At 40.2% G+C, this 17,162-nt stretch overlaps 1 protein-coding gene across 1 annotated transcript in view; it reads right to left on the bottom strand.

The window, feature by feature from the left end:
• WDR27 (WD repeat domain 27) overlaps window positions 1-17,162 on the bottom strand; it is a gene marked incomplete at both ends in the record, with an annotated part of 105,645 nt that overhangs the window by 69,125 nt on the left and 19,358 nt on the right. The window contains 4 exons of the mRNA XM_080615873.1: window positions 10,347-10,468; window positions 10,773-10,870; window positions 14,882-15,015; window positions 15,613-15,734. Coding sequence (XP_080471999.1) covers window positions 10,347-10,468; window positions 10,773-10,870; window positions 14,882-15,015; window positions 15,613-15,734 — 476 coding nt within the window. The remainder of the gene's footprint in view (window positions 1-10,346; window positions 10,469-10,772; window positions 10,871-14,881; window positions 15,016-15,612; window positions 15,735-17,162) is intronic.

Genomic DNA, 17,162 nt, shown 5'->3' with positions numbered 1-17,162 from the left:
TATGCAATGGTAGTGTGCAGATATATTTTCATTATATTCATTATTCTTCATCTCACCATAAACATGTAACAACAAAACACAGCTTCTTGTGCAAATAGCGAAACTATTGATTTTTAAGATTTACCAGCCAAGATTTTTTTCTTACATTTCTGTCTGCTCTGAGTCACAGTAACAACTATTTTTCCCCAGCTTCCATGTAATTTTTATAATTTGTATTCAGCATTATACTGTTGAATTTTTCATTTCTGAAGTAAACCTTTGCATTCAAAGTTGGGTGTAAAATGAGACTTGCCAACTGTGCTACTGCCTTTAATTTAAAGATGTTTAGAATTAATCTTCATACTAAAGCAGAAATCCCAGCCTTCTGGGAGCGAGCTTTACTGATGCTGCTCTCTTCACCTCCCTGCATCCTTCTCTTCATGGCTATTACCTCCTTAAACCTAATTTCTTCCAGTCCCTGTATATGTGTCCTCTGGACCCTTGCAAGATACTGAGGTTCAAGGAGGTGAGAAGGGAAGATGTAATCAGGAGCTCTGGAACAACAGTAAGTAATGTGTGGTTGTGATTGGAACAGTATGGGGCAGGGGTAGTGGGGGAAAGATTTTACTAGAGTGAGGGAATTAAGTATGAGAAGTAGGAGAAAGGAAAGAGGTTTTAAGAGGTGACGACTCAGTTGCAGAGGCAAAGCACCTGTAATGATATAGAGAGATACAGCCTAGCTTCAACTGGTGAAATAGATTTGGAGATGTAAAGCGACCAAGCGACACAGGATCAGAGGTGCAGGCTTCAGCCATATGTTGGTTGTTCTGGAGCTCCAGCAAACTGTAAGGAAGCTTGAGGCAGTACAGTCATCCCAGAGGTTGCCAGTGAGAAAGGGAGAAGAGTGACAAGACAGAAGACAAGCTGGAAGCCTCATCTGATTGCTGCCACTGTTCTTGCCTCCAGTGAAGGAGATGAGTCAGTAAGAATGTGCAGAACCACCACCAGATTGACACAGCTGAAAAGAAGAACCATTGCAGCAATTTGCTAGCCTACAACAGCAAACACTCCATGTACCTATTTTACAAATGTACACTGTATAGCTACATACTCTATGTTCATCGGCAATATTTCACAAAGTGTTAACAAGAAGAGAGATTACCTTGCATAATTCAAGCTTCAAGTAAGGGACAAGTATTCATCAACTCTACTTATATCTGTACATAGGCTGCAGATTTAATACCTCAGGCAAGGATACAGTCTGATTTTATAATCTTTTACAGTCAGGAAGATTTAAAACATTGCTGTGGCAAGTGATTCAGTAGGGTGGTTTATCATCTTCAGCATACCAGTACTGGATAAAGGCTTCATCAAACTTATAACTGCCACTGCAACAAGGGATGTGCTACTAAATGTAAAATGATGGTTTGGACAACCTATGGTCATGGCACAGTGTGGGTGAACTCAATGATTTTAGCTGGTATAATTTGGACAGATTTAAAGAAGGGCAACTATACTGCAGATTTTGACAAAGCAAAACAGGAATTACACACACCCATTAAAATAGGTGTCCCACTCCATCATCTTCTAAGAGATATACTTTACAATAGTTCAGCCAAATCTTTAATATGTGTGTATATATATGTATACATATGCATATGTATATATATGTATTTGCAATATTCCTTCTACACTATTCTGGAAGAAGATTCAGAATACTGCTCTATTTTATATCACACAATGTCTCCTGCGAAGAGAGCGCATTTGTCCTGGGTTCAGCAGCAGCAGTCAGTTTTTCTCCTTCTTAGTAGCTGGTGCAGCGCTGTGGTTTTGACTTTTGGCCTGGGAATAATACTGATAAAGCCGATGTTTTCAGTTGCTGGTCAGAGTGTTTACCCTGACCAAGGACTTTGTGAGTCTCATGCTCTGCCAGGGAGGAGGAGAAGCCGGGAGGAAGCAGGGACAGGACACCTGACCCAAACTAGCCAAAGAGGTATTCCATACCATAGCACGTCATGCCCAGGGATGTAACTGGGAGTTACCCGGAAGGGCACGTCCCTTTCCTCTGTCGGGCTCATTTCCGGCGGGCAGTATCGTATTCTCTTCCCTTGTTATTTCTCTTATCATTATTATTGTTGGTGGCAGCAGTAGTGATTTGTGTTATACCTTAGTTACTGGACTGTTTTTATCTCAACCCGAGGGAGTTACATTCTTTTGATTCTCCTCCCCATCCCTCTGGGGGGGTTGGGGGGGGAAGTGGACTGCGTGGTTCTAATTTACGGCCTGGGCTTAAACCACAACAGTTCTTTTTGGTGTCCAACGTGGGGCACAAAGGGCTGAGATAACGACAGATCTGACCGGAGTGTGTCTAATCGTATTTGTGATAAGCATTCAGTGTTTTGGATTAATAGTCACTCGTCACAATGCTGATTTATTGGCTCTCAAAGTTGTTGGTTTTGACCTCACAGTTTCAATATGCTGTAGCTTACTTAGAGCCGGTATTTGCTGTGTTAGTGCTTTTCAAGTGTGGGGCTTGGGCTAAGGTTACTGTCTCATTGTATTTTATGGTAATGACTTGTAATACAATAGAATCATTGATCATGAAACTGATCTGGCTTATGTTCCCAGTGTGGTCACCACCTTTATACTTTGGGAAGTATATAATACAAGTGCTTAGCAATTACACATCTTTTTTCTCCTTCCTGGGTGGTCAACCTATGAAGGAGATATTCTCTTACCCTCCCAGTGCCCCTCCCAGACCATTTACACCATCGTTTGAGAGTTTTGAAGTTTTTGAATGGCCTTTTAATATTGTTGAGAACTATTTGCTGATTGTGATGGGGGTCACCATGTTGGCACACATACAGAGTGTGTTTTGTCCACAACCATTACGTCTGATCTCAAGCAGAGTCAGGTTTGGGTCTTGTCTGAGGTTAGACGACAATACAGGGGGACCGAGAGATTTTCCCCGAGGCTGGACAGCCATGAGTGGCAAGGTGTGTGGGATAGTATGGGCAAGTATCTAGGCCAGTGGGCCCCTCCAGTGCTTTGGAATTTCACCACCGAACAAGTGCAAAATCCAGAAGAATTAGTAAAACACTTAAATGAGGTGTGTTGTCATCCTGGTCATATCAGAGAGGGACAAATCATGTCAACGTGCTGGGGCTTGGCCTACGCTTACAGGGCCTTGTTCAACACTATCCAGCACCTTCAGAAGTGAAAAAATGTCCCTGGATGTGAGGGTGAAGCACCAGACAGCGCAGCTACTCCAGCTCCGAGCACAGCAGCTACACCACCCCCAACGACAAGTACAGTTGCTACTCAAACCACAGTGATAATGACTGCAGCTAAACCAGAGGACCAATTCGTACCAATATCGATTGCCCCTGTACGCAAGAGAAAAAGCAAAAAAGAGGTAAGAAGGGTGAAGCAAGATGAGGAAACAATGTATTCACCACCCAGGCCACCATCTGATCAGGAGTCATCATTACATGACGAAGAGGAAGAAGAGGTGACTTCTCAACCTCGGACCTCAACGGAGCTACGGAATATGCGAAAAGATTTTACTTGTCAATCAGGGGAGCACATCATCACCTGGTTGCTCCGATGCTGGGACAATGGGGCCGATGGTCACGAACTAGGAGGTATGGAAGCCAAGCAGCTGGGATCACTTGCTAGAGAAGGGGGAATTGACAAAGCAATTGCAAGAGAGAAAAAGTCCCTCAGTCTTTGGAGGTGGCTCTTGGCAGCTGTGAAAGAAAGGTTTCCATACAAGGACGACGTTATGAGTCGTTCAGCCAAGTGGACTACTTTAGACAAAGGCATCCAGTCTCTGAGGGAATCAGCCGTCGTAGAGATGATCTATCACATCAAACCGAATAACGGAGATATACCCATAGACCCAGATGAAGTCGAATGTACACGACCCATGTGGCGAAAACTTACACGGAATGCACCCTCATCATATGCCCATTCATTGGCAACAGTAACCTGGAATGACATAGTACCACTAACAGTGGATGAAATGATTCATAAACTCTGAGAGTTCGATGACAATCTCACCCCTTCCATCATCTCAGCTGTGGAAAAACTGTCCCAGGATGTCAAACAATTGAGGGACGATCTATCTGATTTATCCAGCTCCTCACATGTACCAACACACGTCTCAGCTGTTAACAAAAGATGTCCTATTGTTCGAGAGAGAAGATATAGAAGGCATACACCACAGGCCACCCTATGGTTTTACCTGCGGGATCATGGAGAAGACATGATGAAGTGGGACGGAAAACCTACTTCAGCTTTGGAAGAACGGGTGCATGAATTGAAAATAGGAACAAGGGTCAAGGCTGATCATCCCATGAGAGCTGCGGCTTCAGTCTCTGGTGAGCAGGTTCCCAGATGGAGCGGAAGAGCTGATTTTACTTCAGCTCCTATGATAACGAAGAATAATCCCTTTCAACACGACTTAGGTGTCCAACGTTGTGATGACTGTTAGAGGGGCCCTGCCTCCAGCCAGGTGGAGGTAGGGAACAATCGGATTTACTGGACTGTGTGGGTCAGATGGCCTGGCACATCAGTCCCACAGAAGTATAAAGCTCTAGTAGATACCGGTGCACAGTGTACCCTGATGCCGTCAAGCTGTCAAAGGGTGGAACCCATCTATATCTCTGGAGTGACAGGAGGATCCCAAGAGTTGACTGTACTGGAGGCTGAGATCAGCCTGACTAGGAGGAAATGGCAAAAGCACCCCATTGTGACTGGTCCAGAGGCTCCATGCATCCTCAGCATAGATTACCTCAGGAGAGGGTACTTCAAAGACCCAAAAGGATACCGATGGGCTTTTGGTATTGCTGCTTTGGAGACTGAGGAAAATGAGCAGCTGTCCACCTTGCCTGGTCTCTCAGAGGATCCTTCTGTTGTGGGGTTGCTGAAGGTCGAAGAACAACAAGTGCCAATCGTGACCACAGCAGTGCACCGGCGGCAGTATCGCACCAACCAAGATTCCCTGATTCCCATCCATAAGCTGATCTGTAGACTGGAGAGTCAGGGAGTGATCAGCAGGACCCGCTCACCCTTTAATAGCCCCATATGGCCAGTGCGAAAGTCTAACGGAGAGTGGAGACTAACAGTAGACTGTCATGGCCTGAATGAAGTCACACCACCATTGAGTGCTGCTGTACCGGACATGCTAGACCTTCAGTATGAACTGGAGTCAAAGGCAGCCAAGTGGTATGCCACGATTGATATTGCCAATGCATTCTTCTCAATTCCTTTGGCAGCAGAGTGCAGGCCACAGTTTGCTTTTACTTGGAGGGGCGTCCAGTACACTTGGAACCGACTGCCCCAGGGGTGGAAACACAGCCCTACCATCTGCCATGGACTGATCCAGAATGCACTGGAACAGGAGCAAGCTCCAGAACACCTGCAATACATTGATGACATTATTGTGTGGGGTGATACAGTGGAAGAAGTCTTTGAGAAAAGGAGGAAAATAATCCAAATCCTGCTGAAAGCTGGTTTTGCCATAAAACGGAGTAAGGTCAAGGGACCTGCACAGGAGATTCAATTTTTGGGAATAAAATGGTAAGATGGACGTCGCCAGATCCCTACAAATGTGATCAACAAAATAACAGCAATGTCTCCACCAACTAATAAGAAAGAAACACAAGCTTTCTTGGGTGCTGTGGGGTTCTAGAGAATACACATCCCAAGTTACAGTTCGATTGTAAGCCCTCTCTATCATGTGACCCGGAAGAAGAATGATTTTAAATGGGGCCCTGAGCAACAACAAGCCTTTGAGCAAATTAAACGTGAGATAGTTCATGCAGTAGCCCTTGGACCAGTCCGGACTGGGCCAGATGTAAAAAATGTACTGTACACCGCAGCCGGGGAGAATGGTCCTACCTGGAGCCTCTGGCAGAAAGCTCCAGGGGAGACTCAAGGTCGACCCCTCGGCTTTTGGAGTCGGGGATACAAAGGATCTGAGGCCAGCTATACCCCAACTGAGAAAGAGATACTGGCAGCCTATGAAGGAGTTCGAGCTGCTTCGGAGGTGATTGGCACTGAAGCACAGCTCCTCCTGGCACCCCGGCTGCCCGTGCTGGGCTGGATGTTCAAAGGCAGGGTCTCCTCTACACATCATGCAACCGATGTGACATGGAGTAAATGGGCTGCACTAATTACACAACGAGCTCGAATAGGAAATCCCAGTCATCCAGGCATTCTAGAAGTCATCATGGACTGGCCAGAAGGCAAAGATTTTGGAATGTCACCAGAGGAGGAGGTAATGCGTGCTGAAGAGGTCCCACCATATAATAAACTATCAGAAAGTGAAAAGCAGTATGCCTTGTTTACTGATGGGTCCTGCCGTATCGTGGGAAAGCATCGGAGATGGAAGGCAGCCGTATGGAGTCCTCAACGACAAGTTGCAGAAACTGCTGAAGGAGAGGGTGAATCGAGTCAGTTTGCCGAGGTGAAAGCCATCCAGCTGGCCCTGGACATTGCTGAACGAGAAAAGTGGCCAGTACTTTATCTCTATACTGACTCATGGATGGTGGCAAATGCCCTGTGGGGGTGGTTGCAGCAATGGAAGCAGAGCAACTGGCAACGCAGAGGTAAACCCATCTGGGCTGCTGCACTGTGGCAAGATATCGCTGCCCGGGTGCAGAACCTGGTGGTGAAGGTATGCCATGTAGATGCCCATGTACCCAAGAGTCGGGCCACTGAGGAACACCAGAACAACCAACAAGTGGATAAAGCTGCTAAGATTGAAGTGGCTCAGATGGACTTAGATTGGCAACATAAAGGTGAATTATTTTTGGCCCGGTGGGCCCATGACACTTCAGGTCATCAGGGCAGAGACGCAACATATAGATGGGCCCGTGATCGAGGGGTGGACTTAACAATGGACACTATTGCCCAGGTTATTCATGAGTGTGAAACATGTGCTGCAATTAAACAAGCCAAACAGTTAAAGCCTCTTTGGTATGGAGGACGATGGCTGAAGTATAAATATGGGGAGGCCTGGCAGATTGATTATATCACACTCCCACCAACCCGCCAAGGCAAGCGCCATGTGCTTACCATGGTGGAAGCAACCACCGGATGGCTGGAAACATACGCTGTGCCCCACGCCACTGCCCGGAACACTATCCTGGGCCTTGAGAACCAGATTTTGTGGCGACATGGCACCCCAGAAAGAATTGAATCAGATAATGGGACTCATTTCCGGAATAACCTTATAGACACTTGGGCCAAAGAGCATGGCATTGAGTGGGTATATCACATCCCCTACCATGCACCAGCCTCTGGGAAAATCGAAAGGTAAAATGGGCTGTTAAAAACTACATTGAGAGCAACGGGTGGGGGAACTTTCAAGCATTGGGATACACACTTACCAAAGGCCACCTGGTTGGTCAACACCAGAGGATCTGCCAACAGGGCTGGCCCAGCCCAGTCAGAACTTTTACATATTGTAGAGGGGGACAAAGTTCCTGTGGTGCACATGAAGAATTTGCTGGGGAAGACAGTCTGGGTTATTCCTGCTTCAAGTAAAGGCAAATCCACTCGTGGGATTGCTTTTGCTCAGGGACCTGGATATACTTGGTGGGTAATGCGGGAAGATGGGGAAGTCCAATGTGTACCTCAAGGGGATTCGATTTTAGGGGAAAACAGCCAATGAACTCAATTGTATGCTGTTGCCTGCTATAGCCCATCAACTAGAAGTCTGCAGGACACCAGCGACTGGCCCTGACTTCCATCCGACCATCATCCCAACAGAGAATGAACTTTGATAGAACCAGACGAGTTCTACAGTAAAGGAACGATCAGCATCAGCAGGCAACGATCCAACACTGCACACAGCCTCTCCTGCCCTGAAAGTCTGTTATAAGAGATGGAGCCCAACATCATGGACCAAATGGACTCAGCAGCTTTATAGGAATTGGTCCGTGCACTAAGATAACAGTGCACTGAGATGAGAGTGAGGGTATGTCGTGGTTTAAGCCCAGGCCATAAATTAGAACCATGCAGTCCACTTCCCCCCGAACTCCCCCAGAGGGATGGGGAGGAGAATCGAAAGAATGTAACTCCCTTGGGTTGAGATAAAAACAGTCCAGTAACTCAGGTATAACACAAATCACTACTGCTGCCACCAACAATAATAATGATAAGGGAAATAACAAGGGAAGAGAATACGATACTGCCCGCCGGAAATGAGCCCGACAGAGGAAAGGGACGTGCCCTTCCGGGTAACTCCCAGTTACATCCCTGGGCATGACGTGCTATGGTATGGAATACCTCTTTGGCTAGTTTGGGTCAGGTGTCCTGTCCCTGCTTCCTCCCGGCTTCTCCTCCTCCCTGGCAGAGCATGAGACTCACAAAGTCCTTGGTCAGGGTAAACATTCTGACCAGCAACTGAACCCAGGACAGGGTATATGGAAAATGTGGGATCTGAGCATGACGTGAATGGTATGGAAAAAGGGGTGGATACTGTTCAGCAGCAGCAGTCATTTTTTCTCCTTCTTAGTAGCTGGTGCAGCGCTGTGGTTTTGACTTTTGGCCTGGGAAAAATACTGATAAAGCTGATGTTGCCAGCTGCTGGTCAGAATGTTTACCCTGACCAAGGACTTTGTGAGTCTCATGCTCTGCCAGGGAGCATGGGTTGGGGGGGGGAGTAGACTGCGTGGTTCTGATTTACGGCCTGGACTTAAACCACGACAGCATTCAAAATTATATAATAAATTTATCAAGTATATATTGACAGTTCTTGCAAACAATCCCTAAAATAGACCAAAAGACAATTTAAAATTGAAGTCATTACATTGCAAGTTGCATAGACTTTCTTACAGCTGCTGCTGCCCGAAACCAGAATTAACAAGAATGTCCTGCTCTTCACCTATGTTTCCAGAATATCCTATGTATTTAATAATTTGCTAACAGCTTTCTCCCACATTTAATCAGAACATATCTTCCTTAGTGTTTTACAAGACCTTCTAAATAGATTTTCCTTTTTTTATTTATTTAAAGAATAAATCTGATCATCCTCACTTACTACTGCCCAGGTAGCATCAAAAAGCAGTCTTAGAACATGGGAAGTAATTTTAATGAATCTAAACCAGAAAATGCACTTCAAGAATATATATATTGCAATCACCAACGAGCATTCAGTCCACAAGGCAAAATTAGGGCTAGTCGAAAGGAAAGCCTTCATAAATTTTGTTGTGTAGGCACTGAATCTTCAGCATCAACTATCACTCCGCAGATTTGCTTCTATTGCACTACCCCTCATGACTACCTAGCCTTAGACTCCAATATGTTTCACACTTCAAACAGAATGTAATTTACACACAGCGTTCTGCATATTTTTCAAAGTCTATAAAATTTTTAGGGTATTTTCTTAATGTAAATGCACTGGCTTACATTTATCCTAACAGATATAAACTATACAACTGTAACAAAACAGTTGATGTGTAATTTTCTTATTGACTTATCTAAAGTATTAATTTCATATAACTGAAAAAAATAGAGAACCTTGATCTATAACATTCAAAAAATTTGTCCGTTTTATTTGCTATACCACATACCTCTAGGCTTTTCCCCAAGTGAATACTTGCCCACAGCTTTAAAGTTTTTCTTGATTAAATAACCTGAAGCCACTAAGCTGACCAAGCAAAAAGAAAAGCCAGAACCTTAAGCCTATGTGTTAGAAACAGTACTGAAATAGTTAGCACAATTTTAAGTGTTTTACCAGATCACAATTCTCAGGAAATCCCACAAATTTCTACAAAAGTAGTTATAAGGAATTGTTTTAAACCCACAGAAGCAAGGACTTTCCAACTGAGGATGAGGAGCCATATTCAACCAAACCTAGCGTAGTAGGCATTTCAGTGTGCATGGTACCATAAGACCCCCAAACATTCAAATCAATCTTCAAGCAAGAGAAAAAAAAAAGAGCATGGATGAGGGATTTTAAGTCATCTGTTCCGGTGCAGTACTAAGCAAATTTTTTTTTTTTTTTTGGTTGCTGTTTCTGAAGTTTCAGAGTAAATCAGATGACTTCAGATTCAACTTTAGAGGAGAACAATTACATTAGGAAAAGTTCCCACTGAACTACAGTATTACAGTTAAGTAAAGCCAAGGGCAATATAGAATCCCCCGATAGCAAGCTTGTTCATTTATTCTCACTGCTCCCTGCTTTCCATTAGATATCAAATGAGATCTGGGTGCCTTCATCACACAGACTTATGACCTTGCCCATCCTTCGAACATATACATATTCTATTACTAACAACAATATTTTTAGCCTCCAATTTCTTCGTTCATTGAGTTGTAGTGGTACTACAAATAAAATTCAATAAAGTATATACCTTATTTTGGCAGATCTGATGGACTGATCTAGTATGAACTTCTGGTATCAGTGCTGTGCTGCAGCCTGCATTGAGGTCAAAAACTTCCAGTGCTCGGTTGCTACCAGCTGTAAGTACAATATCTGTACAGTTCTCTGTGTTAAAGTTAATCTAATCTAAAGGTACAAAAGCACAGATAGACAACAAGACAGATACATAGGTATCAAGACTCCGTTGCATTTACTGCTTTATGAACAGCATACAAAATTTTACAGTCGGAAAATATTTATGTCCAGGTCTGAAGTTCAATACCACAAAAAAAATACAGCATTTTCACTCTGACAGAAAAAGAGTAGTAAAGAACCAAATGTTAATTACTATAACTGAAGTTATTTCATGTAATTACGTCCAAAGAGCTATAAAGAAAATAAGAAATATAAAGGATACAAGAGTAGAATTCATTTACTGCTGAAAGGCTGGTAATCTTCATTGTTGAAGCCATGGGAAATTTCTGTACCAATTTGCAAACGCTTCTCTGTTTATATCTGCAAAAAATATTTCATTAACACTAGCAGTCATTGGATAAGTCATGATTTGTGGCCACCAGTAAACTCCTATTGGAATAACAAAGCAAATCAAGATGCTCTCCTTCATTATTAAAAATAAAAGCCACAAACATTTTGACTTGTTGCTGAACTCTATTAAAAACTTGGGAACAAAACTCATTTGGGTGAAAAGAAACAAGATATTCATATAAATTAGACAGATCTTCCATCAACACGAAACATTGAAATAATCATGTATGTATACACCAGTTTCAGTTACATAAAAAGGAAAAGAATCACTTCATCTTCTGGAATGTTTAAAATTTATCATAACTGAAAAACTATTCTCTCTCACACACCAAGGAGGAGAGTGGACGTCATTCAATGAGCCTATATAATGGATCTTATATATAGTAAAAGATAAGCACCAGAAAATCTAAAGTAGTTAGAGATGGTTGCTGTTAGAATCTTGTTAGAATTTGTCTTATGACTTAGGTACTTCTTATCTAGTTTCTGATAAAAAGCAAAGAGTGTTTAAGTTCTTTGATCTAAATGCTAAAGCTCAAAGGAACCAAGCTCAGAATATTTTTGTTATTATACTGCCAAATCAGGTTTGTGTAGCCCAGTTACGTAAAAAGTTTAAACTGGCCTAAAGTGGTTTGCATGAAAATAATTATCTTCTTAAACATTAACTTCCCAGAAGTACCTGAAATAATCACTCCCCTATGTACGATTAGCATGCTACATTTTAAACCCACTTAGCATGTTCTGTTATAGTTTCCTATTTAATCAGCGTAGGCATTTTCTCATTACTTCCCTTGCTGTATGTTTAATCACTACAACCAGCTGCTAAATATAAATGACTTTTAAAGGCATTATTTCTGTGAATGGAACACATTTTCCCCTTTTCAAACTCCTTTCAATTTGCTCATGCTGATCTTTAAAAGAACATATAAAACTAAAAATGAGATAACAACTCAAATATGCTTTGTTCTGCACATATTCATACGTGAATTAAAAATAATTAAGAAACAAACAAAAGATAAACAGCACATTATACTTCATATCAGCATGCACAACTCCTGATGAGTATGGAAATTCAATAGCTAGCAATTTTGGAGAATGCAAAGAAAATAATTTAGGTTGTGGATAGTTTTCAGATTAATTGTTGAAACAGAAGTCAGGGTATCTGCATCCTATTCACAGGACTGCAATAAATCTTCTCTATGGCATTTGTAAATAAGGATGTATTTAAATGAGCCAATCAGGAATATAACATTCTTTTTTTCTTTTTTCCACTTCTCAGTTTCACCTTTAAAAATGAACCAAGATTTAACCATTTTATTAAGTCGTTGTGATGTTTTAGTTAATTACAACTTATGAGTTCTTTGAAAATTCTGCACAGAGAAACAGTGATTTGTCATTGTACTGTCTTCACCTCTGAAATACAGTAGCAATCTACTGGTTAGCCAGACTGCACTGCCATGCCCTTCTAATTAAGGGTATAAAGCATGCTTTGGGGTTAGAAGTAGCATCTTCTTGAATCAGTTCCATTCAAGCATTCTTCCAAACTTGACTCAGAAGGCAGAATGAAAGAGTTGTGAGGAAAAAAAGAAGGAACGCTGCAGTGTTCCATAAAACAAATGCTGGGAAATTAACTGAATTCACAAGAAAATGTCAAAGCAAATTAACCTTTAGTACCTTTTTAATACATAGATATACATAAGGCCTCAAACTATTTTGTGGATTTGTTGTAATGCCTACAATTGTGTGTTTGGTAGTTTGGCATTACACTAATATCTCAGAGTGTAAATGCACTTTTTTGAGGTAGTGTTAATAACATCAAGAAATACTGACAGCATGACAACAAAATTCTGCCATAAGCACCACCCTCCATACATACTTTGACAGCTTTAAACCAGGATTCTATATGGTCCTAACAAAGAAACTGGAACAACACAAAACACAGTAAAAGTTCACTGTTCAAGTCCTTGGAAAACTGCTTGGGTGGATTCTACAATTACATCAAGTTCCATACTATAAGTTTCTGAACTAACTAGCTTAAAGGTGGTTCAGACAAGTCTCCCACAACAGTAACTGCAGTACAGATTTTCTTCAGGTTGCTGGATACTTTCCCCTGGGAGGCATGGGTATTTGTTAATAAATAAATAAATAAGAAGATACCTAGAGCCAGCACATTATATACTGCAATATCAGTTCCTTACTGAATCCTAAGCCCCCATAAATACAAGGAAAAAATAAATTAACTAAATCTTAAACCTGAAAAGTATTATGATCTAAAAGGTCAGAATATGGTTTTCCATCTTCTTTTTCTAAGTTTTTCCACAATTGCCTCTATAAATTTTAAGACTAAAGAATGGTATGAGAGAAGCAATTGCCTGCCTCAGTTTCCAAATATTACTTGCCTGCACTATGAATAGTTTTCTAGCAAAACTAGGAAAAAGAATCACTTTTCTTGCCTTCCAGGTTCCTCTTGTACTGTTACACTTTGGATTTCAGGGTTTGGGTGGGGTTTTTTTTTCATTTTATTCTATTAGTTTTAGCCTCTTAATGTAATGTATATACTATAAAATCAAAGCAGAAAATTCTCTATTTCTTAATATTTAGTTTTCTATCCTATTTGCTATATTCCTATTCCAAATAGAGTACATGGCTAAAATAAGAGCAACAATACCCCCTCCCATTAAGGATTTTGACCAGAAATGGAAGGTAAAGAATCACAAGTGAGAGTGGATTAACTGAAAAACCAAGCAGACGCCTGAAAACCACAATTAGCTAACCATTTTGAAGAATTGTTTAAAAGAATTTAGATCATAATCTGTTAGCTACTTTTCCAAATAAGGAGGGATTTCTGTTCTTTAAGAAGTATATTTTAAAGGAGAGAGATAATTTGCCATTTTTTCTCCTTTTGTTTTCTTGTTGAGCATTTAACATTTCAGTGAAGTTGTACTTACCAGGTTCATACCTCAGTCCAGGAAAGCACTCCTATTCAAAAATGTACTTAAACCTCTGCTTAGTATGGTTTTCTGTGCAGTAGCAAAACTACCAAGGATATAGGCCAGTTTTATCGTCTAAGGCTGCAGCAGTTATTTTTAATATCATGGACAGAACACACCATTCACAATACTAATAGACTTCAGTGTAGTAACCATAATTCTGTTTGTCCTTCCCGTCAAAATCTGATGTCATAATATCAGACAAATATCTCTTCAAGGTGTTTTTAAATGTTACTGTGTTTAAACATACACATTTGTATATATATTTGAATGTAATAAAGTCTCATGTACACAAATACTGCTGGAAACCAGCAAGAGCAAATGAAGAGAAACTTAGTAAAAGGATATAAGGAAAATTTTAGCTCCAGTTATAAATTAAAAAGAACATAAAAGGTATATCAGACATTCAATAAAAGAACTGATTTCAAGTGGGAAAGAAGGAACAGGATAGTAATAGGAAAAAGTGTATGAACAGTGACTCACAATCAAGAAATACAGGGACAAAATAGGATAATAAGTAATTTGATGTAACAATTGGAAAGTCAGTGAAAGTTATTAAAAAGTGATTACTTCCTTTTTTACAGAGAAGGAAGAAAAACATCAGAGCATGTTGTTGTCTCTGAAGGAAAAAGTATATAGAATATTCCCACAAGAGAAAGTTTTGCAACAGCTACTCAAACATGACTTCAGACTTTAATTCACACTGGGATGTAAAGAGGCAGAAGGTAAAGCTCAGAAGTTCCCAAATGGTAACACTAATAGTAAAACAGTATTTGCAGCAGTTAAGCTATGCATTATAAAAAAAAAAAAAGTATTTTATGTTTTTTCTATTATGCCAGAACAAACGTATTTTTACAATTAGCTTTTACTATTTGGTTGAGGTTTTTTTCCTTCTTTAATATTCTTGCCCCCCAGCCAATCTCACCACCCACAAAATCCCAGATCAAACAGTACAAGTACTTTCACTAGTCTGTTAATGAAAAATTGTACTCACCTTTTGAGGTCATCCTTGGTTGTATCTGGATGGAAACTTAATACATGAAATTCAGCTCCACAACACAGCAATATAAATGCATCTATAAAATAAAACTGTGCAAAGTGTACAGTCTTACGGAACTTTTCTTTACCCTGAAATGTGAAGAAAATTATTAAGAATGGATTCTAAGATAATTAATATTTTTCCTGAGATTCCTACTGTTAAGGCATAGTTTCCCTGTTTATCCTGGTCATATGCCAGGAGGTTAACCTACTGTGTAGCGGCACTTCCTATTTCTGACATGTTAATCTCAAAGTTTTCATTCTACTTAAATTAGTTGGCAGTAAAGTCAATAGTATCTGTAGCTTATTGAATCTAACACAATCTAGCTTCACACTCAACTCCCATTTGAATTGGGGAGTAGACTACACAGTCAAGTACAGATGAGCCAATGAATGCAGAATAAACAGAGCAGAAAATAAACCCAAAACTTCCAGACACATCCTCTAGTTTTGTCCACCAAGGTTGGTTTCTCACTTTCATAAATTAGCATGATAAAAGCTTAATTTGAAGCCATAAAGACCACCTGTATCGTAGTATCAGTTGGAATCACCACCATTCAGTAGCTCTGAAAATGAAGCTGCATGTTTCTTCTACAGAGCTGTTAAAATGGAAGTAGATGAAAGTGCATAACTGTGCCCTTTTAATAAAGTGCCCTATGAACCAAACCATATGAAGTTTCTCATTACCAGAATTAAGGCAGGTTCATTACTGCAGACTGACCAGACTCTTAAAGTTCTGTCTTCTGATGCAGAAACTAACCACTTCTTGTCATGACTCCAGCCAACAGAGTTAACTGCACCATCATGACCTAATAAAAATAATAATGGAAATATCATAAAGGTTGTTTCTTCTGTTTATATGTTTATCCAGACTAATTACATTGCTTTAATATAATTATACACAATATTAAAACACATTTTAAATACAGGCTTCAAATGGTTGGATTAAAACTGGTAACAGTAAACCAGGTATTGATTTTTTTTTTCTTCCACCAAAACCATGGAAAATCTCTTTCATTAATAATCAGACAATGATAATTCTGACATTTTCCAAAGTTATTGGAAGACCATTTCCAAGAAACAGCCATGATATTCAATTTAAGCAAAGATACAGTATTACTTGAAAAGACAAACTGGGTATTATATTATATAATTTTATATTAAACATGATCTGGAAACAAGACCTTGAAAATAGTTGCAGTACTTTATTTTATTAATCAAGCTTTTATTACTGAGTTACCTGGTTTTTTTAAAACACAAAATGAACGTGCCACAACAGCTTCTGCAGGACTGCCTCATTAGATTAAAAAAAATAGAAATATAACTGCCTGTTTAAAATCATAGTTTAAAATATTATAACCTCCAGTTAATAGCAAAAAGTTTCTACAATAGACTTTTCCCATTTGGTGTGACGCAGTTAAAAACAAGATTAGAAACTTTCAAAGGAAGAATTTCAAAAGCCAGAAACATCATCTAGACGCTAAAATTACTAATGTGATATAAAATTAGATTGATGCTGATAAAAAAGGTCAAAAACAACAATATATGTTAAACAAATTTAACAAACTTTGGCCTGTGTTATTCAAATTTGTCCAGATGAAGTCTGATGAATTTCACCTAGCCTTAAAACATTTAAAGTTCTTATGCTGCCCTCTTGTGCGCGTTTTCTCTTTAGTCAACTTAAGTTTTATATTGCTTTAAATTACAGGAAGGCTAATCAATTTATCTCAGCAATTAAGACCTTCTATGGTAATATATACCTATAAAAACGCTTATAAACAAGTTTTTTTAATTGCCAGTTACCAAAGTGCTGTAGAATTTTCACCAGGAACCTACACAGGTACTTGGTAAGTACTATACTTCTTTTATTCTCAACACAAACATTTATTTGGAAGCTTTGGTTTTGAAAAACCATTTGGAAGCCTTGAAATATCTGTATTAAACAAAAAAAAAAACCCAACAACAAGGAACATCAACAAAAAACACTTACTAAAATATACAAAATAATGTTCCAAAGGGGCAAGGAACATGAGAAACTTCAGAAAAATCTGAGATCTGGAAAATGGAAGAGCCATAAAAAAAAAAAAAGCCTAAGAATCTCTACACTCCAGGCCCCCCCATCCCAAAGCACATAGAGGGAGATGGCTGCATGCCGGCTGGCTTGCAAGAGGCCAGTAAGCTTCCAAACAGGCATTACTCAGAGTCCCCAAGTCCTGAAGCACATTGAGAAGGACAGC

Source organism: Psittacula echo (genome assembly GCF_963264785.1).
Source record: "Psittacula echo genome assembly, chromosome: 4".
Classification (NCBI taxonomy): Eukaryota; Metazoa; Chordata; class Aves; order Psittaciformes; family Psittacidae; genus Psittacula; species Psittacula echo.
This window is presented reverse-complemented; position numbering and strand designations above follow the sequence as displayed.